Source organism: Lepidochelys kempii, chromosome 27, assembly GCF_965140285.1.
Source record: "Lepidochelys kempii isolate rLepKem1 chromosome 27, rLepKem1.hap1, whole genome shotgun sequence".
In the NCBI taxonomy this organism is placed as follows: domain Eukaryota; kingdom Metazoa; phylum Chordata; order Testudines; family Cheloniidae; genus Lepidochelys; species Lepidochelys kempii.
In genome coordinates this window covers 10,584,914-10,604,993 of record NC_136406.1, presented here as the reverse complement: position 1 = coordinate 10,604,993, position 20,080 = coordinate 10,584,914, and the positions used below count along the sequence as shown (strand labels likewise).

The window sequence follows — 20,080 nt, the reverse complement described above, 5'->3', positions numbered from 1 at the left end:
CCAGAACAAACCCCAGCCAAAAGGCCACATGAAGCAAAGGTTTCTCTCCCTCCTTCCTGCCTGAGGCCTTTCCTGCTTTGGCAGGCCTCGGTCCTGCTCGGCTGGAGTCTCTATCCGAACTCCCAGGACTCTCTGCTACAGCATGCTCACCCCTAGCAATCTGAGCCCTGAGCATCCCTCCCCTCTTCTTGTGTTTCACGGCGAAGCAGGCTCCCTTGATGCGGCTCTGACCACCAAGCACAGGCCCCCATAATTCAAGAATTACAATCTTTCACCTTTCCCATTATTCTTAAAGACTTGCAGTGTTGCTCCATTTCCGGCCGCTCTTACTAGGCCTTACAGCAAACGTTTTACAAGGTGAAGGCCTCTACATTTTACATATAAACAGCCCCTTTGAATGGGTACACTCTGCATTCCCTCAGGAGACGACCAACTGTTTCTTGGACCCACATAATCTTAATGTTTGTTTATTAGAAACAAATGATTATTTGAGCCACAATGGCTGGTTGCAATTTTAAATAAACCCACTTTGCTCCGTCTCTCGTGGCCTGGGAGTAGATCAGCATTTTCCCTTCCCTTGCAGCGTCCAGCTGCTTCCAGATCACTGTATGACAGAACATACCCCTGTGTTCACACTTGACAAGCTATTTTAATAATCTTTGTACAGAATAAGCCTTGTAAGCTATCATTTGAAAACTCATAACTGACTGGTCTGTATTGTCCTGGTCAGTGAAATGTGTGGCAACAGTGTATGGGAAGACATAGGCGCCAACTCCGTGAGTGCTCCGGGGCTGGAGCACCCACAGGGAAAAAATGGTCCCCCTATCAGAACCTTTTCCCTCACCCCAGCACCTCCTGCCCGCCGGTGAGCCCCGCCGATCAGCGCCTCCCCCCTCTCCCTGTGCCTCCTGCCTGCCACAATCAGCTGCTTCACGGTGTGCAGGAGGCTGCGGGGCATGGGGGATCAAGGATGCACCATGCTTGGGAGAGGGGCAGGAAGAGGTGGGGTGTGGGTGGAGCAGGGGCAGGAAGAGGCGGGGTGGGTGTAGGGTCTTCGGGGAAGGAGGGGGGAGGGTCTGGGGCAGAGCCAGAAGACGAGCACCGTCCAGCACATTGTAAAGTCAGCACCTGTGTGGGAAGATATAAAGTCCCACTGTAGGATATTAACACACCCCACTGCCCTGCCCAGGCAGAAGTGGGGGTCTGTGCTAGACAAAGGAAGGAATGTGTGCTTGCCTTAATTTGCATTTAAGCAGTAAACAGAGTCCTTAAACAGGGAGGGAAAACACAGGAAATTCAAACCAGTGAAAAAAACCCAGCAGGGAACATCCTTCCATGTAGACGTTGTCTTATGGGTCTCAGCTGGAAATGTTTTTCAAGAGGGGGCCTGAAACTGAAAAAGGAGGGACAAACACCCCACAATGCCCTTCCCTCTCTTCCTGCCTATCACATTCTCTGCCCATGAGAAGACAAAGAAAACAGCTGTTGAACGCTGGGGGCAGGGTCCTGATCTTGAAAATTCGGTCAGTAATCTGCTGGAGCATGTGGGAGAGAATTTTCTTTGCAACTAAGATAGTTTCTTAAGTAGATACTAGTAAATGTTTTATCTTTATTGTTCTGACTTTTATGCCTCATTCCTTATACTCACTTCAGATCTCTTTGCAGTTAATAAATTTGTTTGACTGTTTTATCTAATCCAGTGTGTCTAAAATGGAGTGTCTGGGTACTGTATTTAAAATAATAAACTGGCATATTATTCCCTTAAAGGAATAATGGACGTAATATCTTTGTACTGTCCAGGAGAGGGCTGGGCAGCACAGATGTACATTGCTGGGGGAAGTTCTGGGACTGGGGGCATGCTGGGGTTACTCTGCAGCATAACCCAGGCTGGTAAGAGCCAACGTGTGGCTCTTGCATGCTGGAGGCTGTGTGTGAGCAGTCCCAGTTAGAGGTTCTGCAGGAAGGTACTGTAAAGGGGTTACAGGGCAGGGGTGACCCAGCTACTCGTTAGTCTGGATTGTGCCCTGGTATGTGTCACGCTCGAAGGTATGACTCCTTAGTAATCAGGGTTGGCTGGCCCCAGGCCTTTCAGCCTCTAGGGGCAAGACACCCTGTTATACAAGCCCATGGGCTCAAAGTCCCATGGAAGTTAGGCATCTAAATACCTTTGAGGATCTGAGCTAAGCATTTCAGGACAGGGACTATCTCTCACTAACACCACCTTTATACTAGGAGCCCTTTACCATGACAGGAATACCAGCATACCGTACTGACCAATGACTCCTAATGTCACGACAGCTATATCAGTAGAACTGTGCTCTGTACGTAGGGTGACCAGATGTCCCGATTTTATAGGGACAGTCCCAATATTTGGGGTTTTTTCTTATATAGATGCCTACTATCCCCCCACCCCCACCCGTCCTGATTTTTCACACTTGATATCTGGTCACCCAATCTGTACAGGTCTAGTTAAGCCCACCCCCATAAGCAAAACAAGCTAAACTAATAAAATACCAGCTTTGCCGGTACTGCTGCGTCTACACTAGAGGGTCTAGCCAACACTGCTCTGTTGGTTAGGGATCATCCCTCTGCACTGAGGTACACTGGCAGAAGTCTGTAATGTAGACGTAACCTAAGTCTGTGAACAGTGCCCAGCACACCAGGGCCTTGATCTCATTTGGAGGCTGCACGTGCTACTATCACGTAAATAACATTGTGGTGGAGAAAATCCTACGATGGAGGGTCTGCAGCCCTAGAGACAGAGAGCTGCCAGGGCCCCTGGAAGTTAGGAATTAAAGCAGGTGATGATCTTTTTGCATGTATTAAACTGTTTTATTTGCACAGAATAAGCTCCTTGAGAATGAACTGTTTTTGTTCTGTGTTTTGTACAACACCTGGCATTACAGGGGCCTGATCCATGGCTGGGGTTTCTCGGAGCTATTGCAATTCTCTTAATTCTTATTATAAATAAGAGAATCTGCTGGTAAATGCAAAAAAATAATTTCTCCAGGTGTTTTTTTTCATTCAAATGTATTTTTTATTTTTTTCAAAGCATCATACAGAGGTGCATTATTTTTAATTTCATGAAAAACCAAAGCACACAACATTCTGTTTAGTTCTGACATACAGGTGACAAGGCTACAGAATAATCCTAACACAATATATCTCAAGGTAGGTTTGGTTTGGGCCACACGGGCCAGACAACAATGGTCCGAGTGAGGTACAGTGCAGGCCGGATTCTCACACTAAAGTCAGCTTTGTCCTACGGTCCCTTTCTATCTTTTTTTCTCACAAGGGGAAAAGCCTCTGCTCATGGTCTAATCAATAGTTAAGTAGACAGAATTCTGTCATGTGCACAGACACACAATCCCTTTCGCACACACAAATACATTCCCACACATGATCACCGTTTCCTCTCTCTCTCTCACACACACAGTGCTCAGTTCCAGATCTGGCTTGCACACTGTCACTTAGACATCTGAGCCAACTGGGCTCACTTGGCACCTTACAGGGGTGTTTAGGCAACTAACTGCCTGTTCAAGAGGCCAAATGTAGAACTGAGTGCCTTAGCTGAGCGTATCCAGTTTGAAAATTGGACTTACGTTTAGTATCTCTTGCTACCAGCCCCAGGCAGCAACAAATCCTGCAAAACCCCCTTCCCCATGTGGAAAAGACTGTAACATGTACACACTCTAAGCCCTTTAGTGAGTTCCATTCACATCATTTATTGCTCAGCTCTGGGATCTTTGGGCCTGACTCCGGTTCCAAGCCAGTGTGACTCTTGATTTCAGTGGCATTACATGGGGTAAAGCTGGAGTTACACAGAGCAGAATCAGTCCATTCTCTCTTTCTTTCTTTTTTTTTTTTAAACACGATTCAATTCATGTTCAAGTCTATCTTTTAAAAAACTTGCCAAAGATCCAGAATCCTTAGTGAATCCAGCATTTAATAAACGAGGTAGGTGGTGCTGCCTCATTCACCTCACACCCTTACTTGCCCCCATTCATTCTTCCAGTGCATGGAGAGGCTTCTCCTCCAAAGAAGACAGTCCCCCCAGAGGCCACCTAAACACAAGGAGCCTGAGTCTCCATCTCCTTACCCAGTTTTATGCTTACGCAGCTCTGCTGACTTCAGGGGGAGTTACTCCTGCTTTAAACCAGAGTAAGGGAGAGGAGTGTCAGGACTGAGAACTATCAGCTGGAGTCTGCAAGGTGCTATCAGGAGCTGCTCAGCACTTTGCATGGTCCGGCCCTATAAAGGAGGCACCATCTGGTTTAAAAAAAACCCAACAAATCATAGAGGATGCGATCCAACACCCATCAGAGTCAATGGAGAGACTCCTATTGGCTTCAGTGGGCTTTGAGGCAGGCTCATAATTTCTAAAGCACAAATTTCTTCTTTACGTTCCCAATAACCCCTGAGATGATTCTACCTGAAAGAATTTCTACCACTTATCTCTATTTATGCTCTTTGTTTGTTTGTTTTCGCATTTCACTCATTTTAGAGACAATGCGGCGAGGGAAACAACCAACTAGTTCGTTTAACCTTATTTCTTCTAGTCAATTTCACTTCCTGGTTCTCATGCCCTAGCAGCTGGGCTGGGGGGTCAGCTTCTAATCTCACTTGCCCTGGTAAGAATCCAGATCATCTCTACTGATGTCAAAGGAGTTGCTCCAGATTTGTATTGGTCTAACAGATCAGAATCTGGCTGGGTGGCAGCCACAGCAGGGGAATGTTTCAATGAAAACAAAATGGATTTTTAAAAAAAAAAGTATATTAATATTAGTTTAAAAACACTAAAGTGGACATGGTGGTCCCTAAATCTGTCTCTACAAATATCCTTTAAAAAAGCCTTCCTAGACTATCAAATGGTCCCCCCAACTTTCTGCATGCACATATACCCTTCCTCATCCCCTAGCACTCTTTTACAAGGCAGAAGCACAATCAGAATATTTTTAAATACATTTTTTTAAAAATAAATTACAAACATCCTTTATCACTAGTGTAAAATATACAGGTAATTTCACCCGCTCTTTTTTTTTCTTTTTTCTTTTGCTTTTTACATAGACTCTAACTACAAAAGCATTATAAAACTTTTTTTTTAAGATCCGTTTTATCATTATTTTCTTAATGCCAAATATATAAATTTATCCTCTTCCTATTTACATATTGAATTCCCCGGGACAGATGATAAGTTAATACAAACAAAAGAAAACCAGCTGGGTTCCTTGAAGTCAGTGAAGCGCTGATTATTTAGATCTGCTGAAGATTTGGCCTGAAGTCTTTATTCTACACTAACTAAATCATACAAACAAAGGTTGTGAAGCTCATGATGTTTCACAGACTGAGGGCCTGATTCAGATCTGCCTTAATCTGGTCTGATTGGCAGAGTTACATAGATGCAGAATTGCATGGGCTCTTAGATCGTTGGAGGGCTTGACTCGAGGAGGGATGCTGAGAAAGGGCAGAGCAGGTGCAATCCTCTGCACAGCTGGAAAAGGATCTGAACACGGGCTGGATCCCGTAAGGTGCTGAGCACCCTCCACTCTCATTGTGCTTGTTGGAGACTCTGAGCCCTTCTTGGGACGTCCCACCCACGCCACTGTCCAGATGAAATTGCTGCAGTAAGGAAAAGCAGCACCCGTGTCAGGTTATATAAGGGATCCAATCCAGCGCTGGTGTAAGCGAACACGACCCTAGCGGGGCTCAGCGGCAGCTGCACCTGCTTACACCACTCAGCACTTGGCCCAAGGTCAGCGATGCTGTATTGTGTTAGTCAGAGGGAGCCACATTCTGGGGGAAATCCTGCCCGAGCGGGATTCGAACACAGCTTAGTAACATGGCCAGGCTGAGGATACAGCATCTGCCTGGAGCTAGTGCTCCCTTCCCTTCCCTGGGAGATCTTTGGGGACTGGGGGTGAGGATGTTGGAGCATCTGGGGTTGGCCACCTGGTTTCTACCCAGCCCTTTATTGACTGCAAAGGGGTTTGTTAAAGTAACTTGTTATAGGCGCTAATTACATGTCATCCGTGATGAGAGCGCAGAATTCTAACCCCCATCCTCTCGTCCTGAGCTGGACACGGTGCCAGCCACAGCCACACTTTGCCTGCACACAGGAGATCCCAGGGCCATCAGCGAACGCTTTGTCCCCCTCCGGTAACATTTTTTTTCAGGCCTGGCTGCAACGTGAGCCCCGAACCAGGGGAGCCCGGTTCAGTTCCCAAGCAAGTGCCCCAGAGGCCCTGGAAATAAGTATAAAGGAGCAACATGTACAGCTTAGGGTCCTGTCTGAGCAGAGTCCTCAGACTGGTTAGCACCAAAGTTTGTCCGGGAAAGGGCTCGGAAGCTGGTGGGAGGGGAGGTCGGGGAGAATTCACCCCAGCCTCAGGCTCCTGGGCAAAACCTGCCTGACTTCCCCTCTCACCCTGCCCTCCCTGTGCAGAAGGCTGCAGGATGGATCCCTCGGCTAGCCCCATCCCTCCACCGTGGCAACCTGGATTCTGTTAGCCCGAGGCCACCCCGGATTGACGGGCACTTGGTGCTCCCTTGGTTCCGTGGCCACAAGGTGATTCTAAAGGCTGCCTCTCCACCTTGGCTTTTCCTCACTTGCCTTCTTCCTTGCTCTCTTTTGGAGCCGCCTTCTTCATCTGGGAGGAGAAGCAGCCCTTCCAAGCCATCTCCTCGGACTCTGGCTGAGTGCTTACTGTTTTGCTTTGTATGCCCTGGGCTACATACACCAGGGCCAGGGTCTGCAAAGAGACCTGCCAGTGGGATTAACTCTTTAACGGTCTGTAGAAAAATGAAATCTGGCAGGAATCATTACTACCCAGGGGCTGAGGCAAAAGGGAGCACCAGACCACATGCCCGTCTGTGTAGCGGTACATACACGGCCGGGCAAGCAGATGAGAGCCAAGATTCCCTCTTCCCCGGAGAGCTGGCCCTTTATCCCAGTGGGTGGGTACAACAGATCAAGCCATAAAAAGAAAACAAAAAAAGAGAAATATATTCCCGGGTCACTTAGCTGCTGAACCAGCGCTGAACGGAGTCCACGTCTTGGGTGCCCATCTCTAGCAGTCTGGATGCAGCTTGGAAGCACTATTTGTCCTCCAGGTCAGGTTTTGAAGTCTTGAAAAGTTGCTTTGTGGTGCTACAGAATCGGAAGCGCATGTAATGCGTGTGTGTGAGTGTGTGGTGTGTAGCTACATAGATTCCTTGGCGTGTGTGTGTGTCTGTGTGTCACACACACACACACACACACACATTTCTTTGAACCCAGACTCTGGGCTCTCTGAAAAGCCTGGGAAAGGAACCCTCTGTTCCTTATATGGAGGACACAAGAAAGCAGGGGCTCAGATCGGCATCTGCACTTCATGGTACACATCACGGCCTTCTGTCTCATCAAAGGTCACGTCGGCATCGTCTGCGTCCAGCTGGAAGGAAGCGGGGATACCATTAGGGCTCTCGTGGGATGGGGGGTAGGAGCAGAGAGAACCAGGAAGCCCTGAGGGCCTGCCCTGCCCAGTCGTGTGGCTCTCTTCTCAGGGCACGGCAATGGGACTCACATCTTGGGTGCTGGAGGATGGGGATGGAAGATCAAATGCTGTCCAGAAAGGAATTGGGAAGCGCCCTCCTCTCTGATGATTCTCTATCAGGGAGCTGCTCCCCACCTCCTCCATGTCCTCCCCTCCCACCTCTTGGAGCAAAGGCTTGGGGTGCGGGGCAATGGATACCTACACACTTGAGTTCGATGTCCTTGAAGATCTTGGGGAGCAGGAAGCGGCGCAGGGGCACCGTCAGGATGAGGAGGAACGGCAACGCCAAGGAGGCCGGGGTGGACTTCACCACCCACAGGGTGGCCAGGCACATGATCTGGGTGAACGTGAAGATGTGCATCCGCCAGGTCTTCACCTTTAAGGCAAAAGCCGGGGAGATTCAGAGCTGCCCCGGTGGCCCCCACCCCTGAGACAGCACCCCCCCGTACCCCGCTTGGGCAGAGCTGCAACCCACTTGATGCACAGGATCCCACGAACCAGCAGGAGAGTCTAGCACCAAGAGCAAGCACCTCCCCTCTCTGTATGCCCCACACTTCAGATCCGTGCCAGGGAGAGGAATGAGGGTGTCTCCCCGCTGCTCCCCAGAGCTGGGGAAGCAGGGGGCATCTGCAGCCTGGGACTGGGGAGGTGAGGGTCTCTGGGGACAGGAGAGAGGAAGGGTTTCCGTGCAGGTGATCTGGGCAGTGGGTGGTCCATGCTGAGTCTGCCCTGGCCCTGCCCCTCCAGGCCCCAAGTGGGAGCGGGATGATCTTTCCTCCTTTCTGATAAGACTGGTGCTGAGTGCTGTGATCCCAGCGGCCTCGGGGCTGGGCTGGCCAATGCACTGCCCCTGCTCCCCCAGCACTGTGAGTAGCACATGAGGGGCTGGCTTAGATCATGCCCCCTGCAAGACTTCTCCAGCCGCCAGACCCTGTGTGGGGAGCTAGGTTCCGTCGGGCCCTGTGGCCCCTGCCAGTTCAGGACTCAGACGGGATCTGTACACAGTTTGCTGTGGCTCAGAGGGGCCATTAGGGTCCCCCAAGTCCTGGGGCCTCCTGGGAAATTTCCCCTGTAACCACGTAAGTCTGAGGAGCTGCAACCAAATGTGAGCTCTGGACCAACCAGGCCAGAGCTGTGCGGTACCGACACCCGTCTTGTCTGCAACACACCCGATAGCGGAGAGCGTGGGAGGACCTGTCCCCTTTGCCCTTCCTCAGCTGGGAGAGCCTGTTGCCACCCCACCCGGCCAAGGAAAACCCCCCACAACGAAGCAGAGAGGAGCAGCGCCCTCACCCGTTTGACGTAGGGCTCGTCGGGGTGGTACTTGGGTGGCTTCAGCAGGAGGAGGATGCGGTCATAAAGCTGGATCCCATTCAAGGAGGTGACCCCCATGTAGAGAAAGATCCCGAAGAGCACAGCCAGCGGGATCAGCTTCAGGATGGGCTCCATGAGGATCGAGAGACCTGCCGGGGAGAGAGGCGTCCCTGTGAGAATGGAGTGGCCTAGAAACGCCAGCTTGGCTGGAGGGTGAGCCTTCCCTTCACGGGCCAGCTGGAGAGCTGCCAAGAGCCCAGCCCGGACCTCCGTGCCAGCACCGGGCCAGCGTTCCTCTGCATTGTCCCATTTCTCACGTGCGCAGGGAAAGGTCCCAAGAGACGCCTTGTTAGCCACAGAAGAGGCTGCAGGAAAGCACGTCTCCTTTGTCCCCTCAGCACCATTTTCATCCCCGCCCTGGCAAGTTCTCACCGCAGCCAATCTGTCCTTGGCTGCTTGCTTGAGAGGGAAGCCATCCATGGCTGTAGTTTTTGCACCACAGATGCTGGTCCTGCTAGGAACTGGGCCACGACCATCTATGCAAACACAGCCATGCTCACTGCCCACAGGGACTGAATCTGAACTAGCCACCTAGAGGGGCCGTGCTCCATCATCCTATTCCCAGCCCACTTGAGCCATCCAGGCTGCTGGGATGGTGCCCTCCTGAAAGCCCGTTTAGAAAGACTCACCTACAAGGATGGACACCAGGAGCCCACTGATCCTCTGCTCCTTGACCTCCTGGACGTGGACCTTCTCCCCAGGGGTGGTGGCCTTGGCCATCACTGTCAGGGCGTTGGCGTGAGTGATGGTCCTCACCGTGGTGGCACTGAGCCAGGGCATGCCAAAGAGCGCAGCTATGCCTCCCATGCCGACAATCAGCAGCAGGTCCAGATGGAAACCTGAACCCTTCACCAGCTTCCTCTCGGGCTTGCTCACAATCAGCCTGGGGGAGAGGGTGAAATAGCATCCGCTGTAATCCAAGGATTGTTCCCATCCATCCCTCCTCACCCCATCAGCCTCCCTGCTCTCACCCCCCTGAAGCAGCAGAAGAGAGGACAGCCCTTCCAATCCTCAGATCTGCAGAGGGATGGAGCCCCCAGGATCTCTTCAGCAGTAAGGTCGGAGCTCTTCTCTTTCTTCTTCTGCCTCTCCATCCCTCCTTTTCTTCCTCTTTTCTATCCCTTCCTCCTCTTCTTCTCGCTTGCTCTGCTGTGTCTCCATCTCTCCACCACTCCTTTTCGCAGCCCCAATCTCCAGGTCTCCCTCTCCCCCACCCTCCAGTCCCTTAAGTCAGGGGTTCTCACCCTTTTTCTTTCAGAGGCCCCCCCAACATGCTATAAAAACTCCATGGCCCACCTATGCCACAACAACTGGCTTTCTGCATATAAAAGCCAGAGCCAGCATTAGGTCAGCTGCAAGCAGGGCAGTTGCCCAGGGCCCCACACCGCAGGAGACCCCGCAAAGCTAAGTTGCTCAGGTTTCGGCTTCAGCCCTGGGTGGCGGGTCTTGGGGCACCGGGCTTCAGCCCCATGTGGTTGGGCTTTGCCTTTCTGCCTTTGGCCCCAAGAAGTCTAATGCTGGCTCTGCCCGGCGGACCCCCTGAAACCTGCTCGCAGCCCCCCGGGGGCCCCAGAGCCCTGGTTGAGAACCACGGCCTTACGTTGTGATCTGCGACTCCAGGAAAATGAGGATAAAGACCAAGATGGCAGGAAGGGCAGCACCAAACATCATCCAGATTGGGAAGTCTTTGTTTTTCCCCAGCGGATGGATGAACCATCCCCGGGCAGTTGTATTGGAGACCTGGAGGCCTTTAGGAACGCTAAGTTTCTGGAAGAGAGACCGAGAGAGATGAATGATCCAAATGCCCAAATCCAGAGCCAGGCAGTGGCAGAAGGGACAGAGCACCCGGGAGTCTGCAGCAGAGGATGAGCATGGGCGTGGGGCCCTGAGAGGTCACCAGCATGGAGCGCTCCAAAATGGAGACTGGCCCTTCTCTAATGCCTTTCATCTGAGCACTCTGCAGAGCAGTTAATTAATGCAACCTCATTATCTCTGCCCTTGGAGGTTGGTACCAAGAGGTGAAATGACTCACGGATGATCACATGGCCAGTTGGCTGCAGACATAGGAATAGAACCCAGGAGTCCTGATGCCCCGTCTCCAGCTCTAATCATTCGACAACACTCCATGCCCAGAGCAAGGAATAGAACCCAGGAGTCCTGATGCCACATCCCCTGCTGTAGCCGTGAGGGCCTGGTCTACACTAAACATGTAGGTCAACATAGATCTGTCAGTCAGGGGTTTGAAAAATCTACCCCACTGGGCACCGTAGCTATGTTGACCTATGTGGACACAGCAAGGTTGACAGAAAACCGCTTCTGTTGATCTACCTATCATTGTTCAGGGAGGTCTTGTTCCTTCAGCACTGGAGAAAAACCTTTTGTTCCTGTAGGCTGGGTCTACACAACGGGAGTATCCCAGCATAGCCCCACCTTAATCACGTTCCTTTCTCAGATACAGGCTTAGAAACCAGGAGTCCTGAGGGCCAGTCTCCTAGTCAAACCACTAGCCCGCACCCTGTCCACCGTCAGTGAAGTCTGCAAAGTGGATGGAAGGAGCGACACACACAGACATGAGATCGTGAGCATTCTCAGGCCAATACCGACCGCTCATGCCGAGTCTGGCCCCTGCAAAAAGCTGGGGCCACATGCATCAATGCACTCTTCCCCTTCTCCACTCACTCACCTGGGTGTATGTGTTGTCCTTCATGAAGAAGTCAGCCAGCGCCATGATGAAGATGGAAATGGGGACCCCAAAGTCACCAATCACGCGCCGGAGCTAGGGAAAAACAGCTGTGTGAATCAAACAGCCACTGTGTTAATGCTGGGGGCAGGGTCTGGGATACAGGCCATTTCACCTGGAGGGGGCACTGGTTCCAATCTGGCCCCAGGTGTGGGGGGACTGGCTCACCCGGTGGGGCCTAGGAGATGGTACACAGGGCTTCTCACCTCCTTGCGTCTAATCTGGGAGCAGGTCAAGCAGACTGGCTGGCTCACAGTGGGTTTAGGAAGGGGACTCGAGGGGCTTTTGCCTGTAGGTTCAGCCCAAGTTGGTGAACTGGCAGCAAGAGGGAATGGAATAATGAGCCTTTCACCTCGAGGTCAGCAGTTCAGATCTAATAACTCTTCCTTTGCCTGCACCTGTCTGGTGGGGGACCCCGGCAGCTCCCCCCAAGCCTTGGCCATGACTTGCTGGGAAAGCGGCCTGCATGTCCCTGCTGGTGAAAGCCAGGCAGGAGGGAAGTACTGGGTGTGAGAGGGGTCTGTGGGTGGAGTCCCTCAGAAAGGAGGTCAGAGAGCTACAGGAGGAAGTGGCTTGTCTGCGTAGCATCCAGGAGCGTGAGGACCGTGGAGATGTCTGGGGTGGAGGATGCTGGCCAACTACAAATGAGTGCAGAAGCCCCAGAAGAGAGAGGGGAACTGGCTGCTCTGGGAGGGAGAGGCAGAGGCTGGCTGCTCTCGGGTACAAGGCTCCCACCCAGCTCCTTTGTCCATCGAGGTGAAGAACCAGCCCATGCTGTACTGCGACAGGAGGCGAGGAGCAGACCCCGTGGGCGGAGGAGGAGCCATTCGCCCCCAAGGGCAGTGGACGCCTCCATCTGCAGACCTGACCCAGGGCCTCTGTGACCTTTTAAGCATCTTTGCCTCTCTGGAGGCCTGGGTGAAAGGGGTTTGGCGGGTCTCAGGGCCGGGCCCCGATCCCAGGACATACCCCTGGCTGGCAGGCTGAGCAGAGAGGCTGAGGACCGAACGGGGCCTGGGCTGCGACTCGCGGGTGGAGGAAACGCACGGCTGGGGAGGCCCGCAGGTGGCAAGCTGGCATGGCTGCCCTAGGGAGAGACCTGACTTCGCCAACGCCCATCCCCCAGCCACTTTAAACCCAAACCAACAAGTTTAGTCCCAAATCCTGCCCCCTCCCAAGCAGCTGGGCTGGGCACTGCACGGACCCTGGGGTGAGGGGGGATCCTCCCGCTCTGGTGATGGAGCCGCTCCGCAAACCCTACCCTAGAAGTGCAGAGGAGGTAACCCGCTGCTCAGGTTAAAAAGTCCCAGCTGAGGCCTTGGCCTTCAGCCCAAGTCACAGTGACTTTTAGTGCTGGGAGTCCCAGGTTCCAGCCCCACGGTCGGACAACGGGGCGAGTGGGGCCCCAGCAATGTGGGTCCCCCAGGGGCTGTACGAAGGAGCCACAGCAGGAGGCCGGGCCTGGCGCTGAGACCCACCTTGCCGGGCAGGAAAGCGCTGTTCTTGAACTTGCGCAGGAAGAAGGCGATGAAGAAGGTGCCGGCCATGAGGACCAGGGAGAGCAGGGCTGTGTTGGGTTGCGGGTCTCTGGACCCGTAACTCTTCTGCAGGGGGTGCTTCTGGAAGATCTGGGGAGGAAGCCAGCAGGTCAGGGAGGCAGTACAGAGGGCAGGTGGCAATCGCAGGATGGTCCTGAGTCCATTTCTCTAGAGCCCCACCCACCCCGAGCCCTGCTCCTGCTTCAGCCCATTCATAGGGGCAGCGGTACCCTCCCCTTCCGGGGCTTTGTGCCACCCTCCTCACAGGGCCACCCAGTGGCGGGGTTGGGTTAATCTTAGAGCATGATCCCTTTGGGACAAAAACCCCAGCCCCTCTTTCCTGCCTAGAGCAGACACTGTCAGCACCCCCCCCACACACACAGTTTCTGGGCATCCCTGGGGGATGGCTCACAGGCTACAATTTCTATTGATCCCCGTGGGATTGAGATTCAGTGGAGGGGAGCTGTCCCAGACAGGGGGCGTGGGAAGGGCTTGACTGGGGAAAGAAGGGGAAGTGAAATCCCACAGGAAAGGCAAGAGACAGATTGGACTCTCCCCACTTGACCTGTCTTCACTGCCCCCCATGGCAGGGGTGAGACCCCGCAGCCTCCAAGGAGACAGGAGGCTGCTATGGCATGGGGGTGGGGAGGGGACTGCGAGAAGAGAGAGGGTTTAGACTCGGGTCCCATTCCCATGCCTCCCACGCACCTGCCACCCCTGGCTACCTCTCCCCTGCCCCAGCCCTTTACGGGGTTTTATTCCAGGAGCCCATTTCTCCCGCAGCGTTAAAGGAGATCAACGAAGCAGAGCGTGGATCAGGGCCCAGTTGCACTGTACTGGGTTCAGTGCCGCTGCTGGCATCCCCTGATACCCCTCGTGGGCTGGCCACCTGCCCGCTGTCTGTGTTCGTGATCCGATCCGTGTCCGCGCCCAAATGCAGCACGGGCAGCCGCAGACAGGACCAACCAAATGGAAAAACCAAATGCCCGGCTGGGGTTTTCAAACAACCCCCCTCCTCCAAATGCTATTGAAATTCAATTGGAGCTGGGCACCTAACTCCCCTGGGCCCACTGTTACATACACCTGGCATAGCTAAGTGGTGACCAAGAGAGGGGGCTGAATAACTGTCCCCATGCACCTGCAGGGCCAGACCGCACGGAGGGGAGGCTCTGGTGAGGAGGTGGGGTAACTACGAAGGATGGGGTGAAACCCAGCAATGTACCCAGGAAACCCTGACAGTGAACTCCCTAAGTCTGTGGCATTGCCCCCCTCTGGGAAGGGGGGGAGCCCCATTGTATGGGCTGATTAAAGCCAGCCCTGGAGAATGCAGGGCCAGAGATAATCCTGTCCCAGTAAGGAGGGTGGCCTAGCTGCGTCCCTCTGTATCTTCCCCCTCGCCCGTCCGTAGGGCACTCTGACGCACAGCTGCATTGTGCTGCAGCTTGTGTTTTAGGAGCACACCTCTCTGCGTGTCTGGTGCACTATCCCTGCTCTGGCAGGAGGGACCGGCCTGTCAGGGTGTGGGCCATGGGAACGCCGAGGGAACGGCAGCAGCTGGCAGCGTGGAAGGATGGGAAAGGGGCGTTATTTTTAGCATCAATATCCTCCTTGTTTCATTTGAAACAAAGCTCCAGTGAGTGGGAAACCAATGGGGCAGCTGACTGCCGTGAGTGAGTCTGTGTGTGGGTTTGTGTGTGTCATTGTGTGTCCATGTGCTCCGTGTGCGTGTGTGTCCATGTGTTGCGTGACTGTGACTGTGCCCGTCTGAGTGTCTGAGCGTGGTGAGTATCTGGGTGACTTGTCTGTGTGTGTCCAGGTGATGTGTGTGTCTCTCTGTGTCCATCTGTCTGTGAGTTGTGCGATTTCCCTGTGTGATATGTGTGCGCGTACATCTGAAAAGAGCCTCCTCTCTGGGAATCAGCCAGGGGCACCCAACAATGACAAGCTGCCACAGCTGGATTCCTCTCTTCCCCGGCCCGCCGTGGTTTCCAGCCATCCCCGGCTCTGCCCAAACAGACCGAGAAGCCCGATCTCAGGCCTGACGGCAGTGCAGAACCAGCAAAGCCTGCGCCATGCTGCTGTGGGCTGGGGGCTTCGGAGACACGTGGGGGGGGTCTCCCAGTGCATAAACTGGAGCTGGGATTTGCATGTTGCAGCCTAGAATTAGCATCCCTGGGTGAAACTGAGGCACAGAATGGCAGCGGAGGAGGAAAAGCAGCTTATCAGATGGGCTCCATCTCCATCTCTCTCCCTGTTCTCCCTCCTGTATCTTTCTCTCTCCCCCATTCGCTCACTCTTGCACTCACTCGCTCGCTCTCAGTTTCTATGGAAACCGTGTCTCTGTGACCTCACTTCCTGCGACCAAATTATTTTTTTTAACGGGTCAGTGAAATGTGGCAAAGATGCCAGCAAAGCTTCAGGTGCAGGGTTTCCAAAGGGGCTTGTCTAGAGCAGGAACACGAGCGGTCACTTCGCGCGTGCAGCCGGCAAGGACCGTCCCGGTTAACGACGTGCCCGAGAGGCTAGGGTTGATCGCGGCCAGCGGACGTGGTTAAACACGACTAGCACCGTCTACACAAGGCAGTAACCTGTTTTGGTGCTACCATGCTAGCTGGCATGTGTAAAAAAGCCCCTTACTTTCCTGATTTAGACACCCCCCCCCACGCGTGCTGCATGAAATGACAGGCAAACATATGCATATATGCCGCACAGACACCGTCCACGTGATGCTCTGTTACACACCCATACGCCCACGCCTTATAAGTGAACGCATTACGTACTCACGCATGCAATCTGCAAACACGCTACACACGTACCCGCACAGCCATAGGGACCCGCAGCCATGTGTATCCACACGATCACATCCGGGTCCGTTACACATCCCTAGAGACATGGGCATCCTGCCGTGTAGTGGGGCAGTTTCCCCACTCCGGTGGGAAAAGCCTAGTCTGATTGGGGAAGCAGCCACAGCTGGGGCCACGCCCAAGCCGGCCACAGCGGGCCCTTTAAAAGGGCTGAGAGCCAGGATCTGAGTCAGTCTCTCTCCAGCCCTGGAGGGAGAAGGATCTGGCTGCCTGGGAGGACAGGGTACCGGAAGCGGAGCAGGGCTGGGGAAGGGCAAGAGGAGCTGGGGCGCTCCAGCCTGGTAAACCCCCAGGCTGAGGCCTGGTTAAAGGCCCAAGGCAGGTACTGGGGCTGCAGAGGTGCAGCCCGGGCATAGGCAGATGGTCCAACCCCCTTGCCAGTGATGAGTGGCCGTTACACTGCAGTTTGCCCCAGTGAGAGGGGGCTGGATGACGACTGGCAGTAGCCACTGAGGCAAGGTGGGCATAGAGGGCCCTATGGAGAGGAGACCCAGAGTGTGGGGGTACTGCTGGGGGCACAACCCCAAGGAAAGGGGCAATGGCTCCGGGAGGGACACGGGGACCTGAGGCAGATGAGACACCGACCATTAGAGGGCGCTCCGAGGCTGGAAAGAGCTAATTCCCAGACAACCAGCAGGAGGTGCTGTGCCGGTGAGTCATCACTCTGCTGCACTCCACCTACCCACCCATTGACAGACCCAACAATCACAAGTAATCCCGTCCACCAACGCAATTGTTACAAGGAGGAGGGAGAAGAATGGTTCTCCTTAACCTCTCAGGATAGGACAAGAAGCAATGGGCTTAAATTGCAGCAAGGGAGGTTTAGGTTGGACAGTAGGAAAAAATTCCTAACTGTCAGAGTAGTTAAATTGCCCAGGGAGGTTGTGGAATCTCCGTCATTGGGGATATTTAAGAGCAGGTTGGACAAACCCCTGTCAGGGATGATCTAGATAATACTTAGTCCTGCCTTGAGTGCAGGGGAGTGGACTAGATGACCTCCTGGGGTCCCTTCCAGTCCTATGATGCTATGAATTATATCCACACATGTGTGAAACTCCACCCCAAATCACACAACCATGCACCCCCACCCCATACTTCATATGTGCACAATCACCCACTCACCTATGCACATGCGCAGAACATTACAAGAATAGCACTACGGAGCAACCTGCCACCAGGCCGGGGATGGACACAGTGGATAAAGGGACCCAACCCGCTCAGGGGACCCACCCTGGGCAGGTCAGATACCAGCTGGGTCTGTCTCTTGGGCAACCTGCGCTGTGACAGCAATAAAGCCTCTTTGAACCGAGCCGCGGGGTGGCCCTCCCCGCCCCGGCATTACCGCAATGAGCTTGGCGAAGGTCTCGTAGATGAAGATGAGGGAGATGAGGAAGGAGAAGATCTCCTGGGTGTAGCGCGAGATGTAGCGCACCAGGAAGCTGCCCTCGAAGGCCACCACCAGCAGCACCAGGATGATAAGCCAGAAGCCGATCCAGACCCGGCCCACGATGTACTCCATGCCGTAGCTCTCACAGAACTGGGGGCGAGGGGGAAGCAAAGCAGGGCTTGAGTCTCCTGTGGTCCTTTTCCTTCTCCTCCGGTGGCCTCTCAGCTGGCCTCATCTCCACTTCTACCTTGGACCAGACAGGGCCCAGACCCACCAAGCTCCCCCTAAAACCCTTCACACTCTTCTTCCCAACCCCAACTCTGCCCCCCAAGAGACTCTATCCTGCCTCCCCTCCTAACCAACCCCTGCCTCCCCCCACCACCTCTTCACCCCAGCTCCCCCAGCTCCTGCTCCTAGCAGCCCAGCTCAGCCTGGACAGACCAGTCCTTCCTGCACATCTGTGACAAAGCGGGACTGTTCTTAATGTTTCCTCGGAATAGTGTGGGGGTGCCTCAGTTTCCCCTCTGCAGTTCTTAAGTATCTAGGGGGTGGGGTAAGGGTGTATGATCGTTGCAGAGCCCTAGAGGACAGGTGTGTGCAGGGGTCTGGACACAGAGAATGGCTGACACCCTGTTTCCTGGCAACTGATGGCCTGGGCCCTTCACCCCTGCAAGGTGAGAGCTAAAGGGTTGGAGAACAAAGGAATCAGGTGACCTCCTGGCCCAGGAAAGGGAAAAAGCCCAGAGGAGGAGGGGCTGGAGAGAGTTTCAGTTTGGGGCTGGCTGCGGACAAGGAGTGAAGTGCAGACGTGGTTGTCTGGCTCACTGCCCCCCAAAATGGACCCGGCTGAGGGGTCCTGTTCTCTGCACCTACAAGCTCTGTTTTAGACCATGTTCCTGTCGTCTAATAAAAACCTGTTCTGTTTTACTGGCTGGCTGAGAGTCACGTCTGACTGCGGAGTTGGGGGGGCAGGACCCTCTGGCTTCCCCAGGACCCCGCCTGGGCGGACTCGCTGTGTGAAGCGCACGGAGGGGCAGAGGATGCTGAATGCTCCGAGGTCAGACCCAGGAAGGTGGAAGTTGTGTGAGCTGTGTGTCCTGAAGACAGGCTGCTCCCAGAAAGGAGACTTCCCCAGAGTCCTGACTGGCTTCATGGGGAGCAGTTCCAGAGCATCGCCCGGGGACTCCGTGACAACATTCTCCCCACCACTACCCCACGCCCTCCTGCCATCCAGCCTGGGACCCCGCAGCTCCATCGACCCCGGCTTGGCCTCCTTCCCAATGGCTGGGGATGCTGTGGCCCGGCAGCATGGCCCTGGGCACTGCTGGGCTTTGCTCTGTCCATGGGCTCATGGCTCCGGTGGTCCCAGGGGGTGGGGGCTGCCCCAGAGAAGGAGGGGGCAGCGCCTCCTACTGGGAAGGATGGGTTTGTGCTCCATCAGGCTGGAGTGATCCTCAGGCAGGGGGAGCGGGTATGAAGCTGGGAGGTGGAGTCATGGGTCTCCCGCTCCCCAGGTGCTGGGGGCCTGGGCTCCGGGAAGGTTTCTGCCCCAGGGGATGGGCTGTGTAAGGCAGCCGGGGGGGCCTTATGGGAGGGAGAGCTGGACCTGCCACACCTTTCCCTGCAAAGCCACACAGGGGATCAAGCTGCGGGGCAGGTGGGGGGAACAATGGGCATATGCAGGGCTAGAGGAGGGAACCAGGGCACCTACCTTAAAAAAGGCTTCTTCAAAGACCAGCAGGGGACCCGAAAAGCCGACCACCAGCAGGGGCTGAGCGCCGAGGAGGCAGAAGATGATGCCCTGTGCGGCTGTGGAGACCAGCAGCTCCGAGACCCCAATCATGTTGCTTGTCTTTTCCCCTAGAAACAACAGTGCAAGTCAGCAGAGAGGGGCGGGGACCCCTGTGGGCCAGGGACCCTCCTGATCCCACCAGGGCACTCTCCAGAGCGGGTCTGGGGCTGCCTTAAGGGGCAGGGGCCCCAGGGAGTCACCCTGGTTCCCTGGGGGCCAGCAGCTGGGTCCCACTTACCCAGCAGGCCCCCGAAGGTGATGGCCGGGGAGAGGGCTGCGAAATAAATGAAGATGACGGCAGCCAGGCACTGGGCACTGAGGGCGTCCTTGATGTCGCTGAGGTATTTGGGGTAGCGGCGCTTGATGTCCCGCACCAGGCCCCCAAAGGGCCGGCCAGTCCGCCGCAGGGGGTCATCCTCCTCCTCGAGGGCCTTGTCTGCCCGGCCTAGATCTGCAGGGAGACAAAGGCACCCGTGGCCAGGCTGGGGAGGTAATGCCAGGAGTGAGGGGGAAATTCAGCCTCTGTCTTCACTCTCTCCTGGGCTTTCTCCCCACACCTGGCCCCAAGGGGCCACCGTCTCCAGAGCAATCGGGGCTCAGCTCCATGTCCACGCAGCACCAGCCTGCAAACCCTGACCTCCAGGTGCTGTCCTCCCCTCGGTGGAGAGTGGGGCTCCCCGCAATGTACTCAGTGTCAGGCTCTCCCCCAACCCGCGCAATGAGCCACCAAACCTGACCCTGACCCCCGCCCCGGGGGGCATTGGAATTCAACATCCATGCTCCCTCTGCCCTGGGTTTCTTCCACACTGCTCCCCAATAAACCTCTACCCGCCCCCAGCGCTGCCCCATTCAT

At 54.7% G+C, this 20,080-nt stretch overlaps 1 protein-coding gene across 4 annotated transcripts in view; it reads right to left on the bottom strand.

The window, feature by feature from the left end:
• Positions 1-3,296: 3,296 nt before the first annotated feature.
• SLC4A1 (solute carrier family 4 member 1 (Diego blood group)) overlaps positions 3,297-20,080 on the bottom strand; it is a 41,688-nt gene continuing 24,904 nt past the window's right edge. For 3 of the 4 annotated variants that reach the window (XR_012156420.2, XR_012156419.2, XR_012156421.2), the window contains 11 exons: positions 19,466-19,678; positions 19,147-19,295; positions 17,391-17,585; positions 13,125-13,274; positions 11,590-11,682; positions 10,507-10,673; positions 9,536-9,789; positions 8,826-8,995; positions 7,735-7,908; positions 6,021-7,430; positions 3,297-5,619 (listed from right to left, as the gene is read on the bottom strand). Coding sequence is in view for 1 of the 4 variants with exons in the window: in XM_073326241.2 (XP_073182342.1) it covers positions 7,350-7,430; positions 7,735-7,908; positions 8,826-8,995; positions 9,536-9,789; positions 10,507-10,673; positions 11,590-11,682; positions 13,125-13,274; positions 17,391-17,585; positions 19,147-19,295; positions 19,466-19,678 (1,646 nt within the window). In the remaining 3 variants the exon portion in view is untranslated. Of the gene's footprint in view, positions 7,431-7,734; positions 7,909-8,825; positions 8,996-9,535; positions 9,790-10,506; positions 10,674-11,589; positions 11,683-13,124; positions 13,275-17,390; positions 17,586-19,146; positions 19,296-19,465; positions 19,679-20,080 lie in introns of all 4 variants that reach the window. The other variant, XM_073326241.2, reaches the window with a different exon arrangement.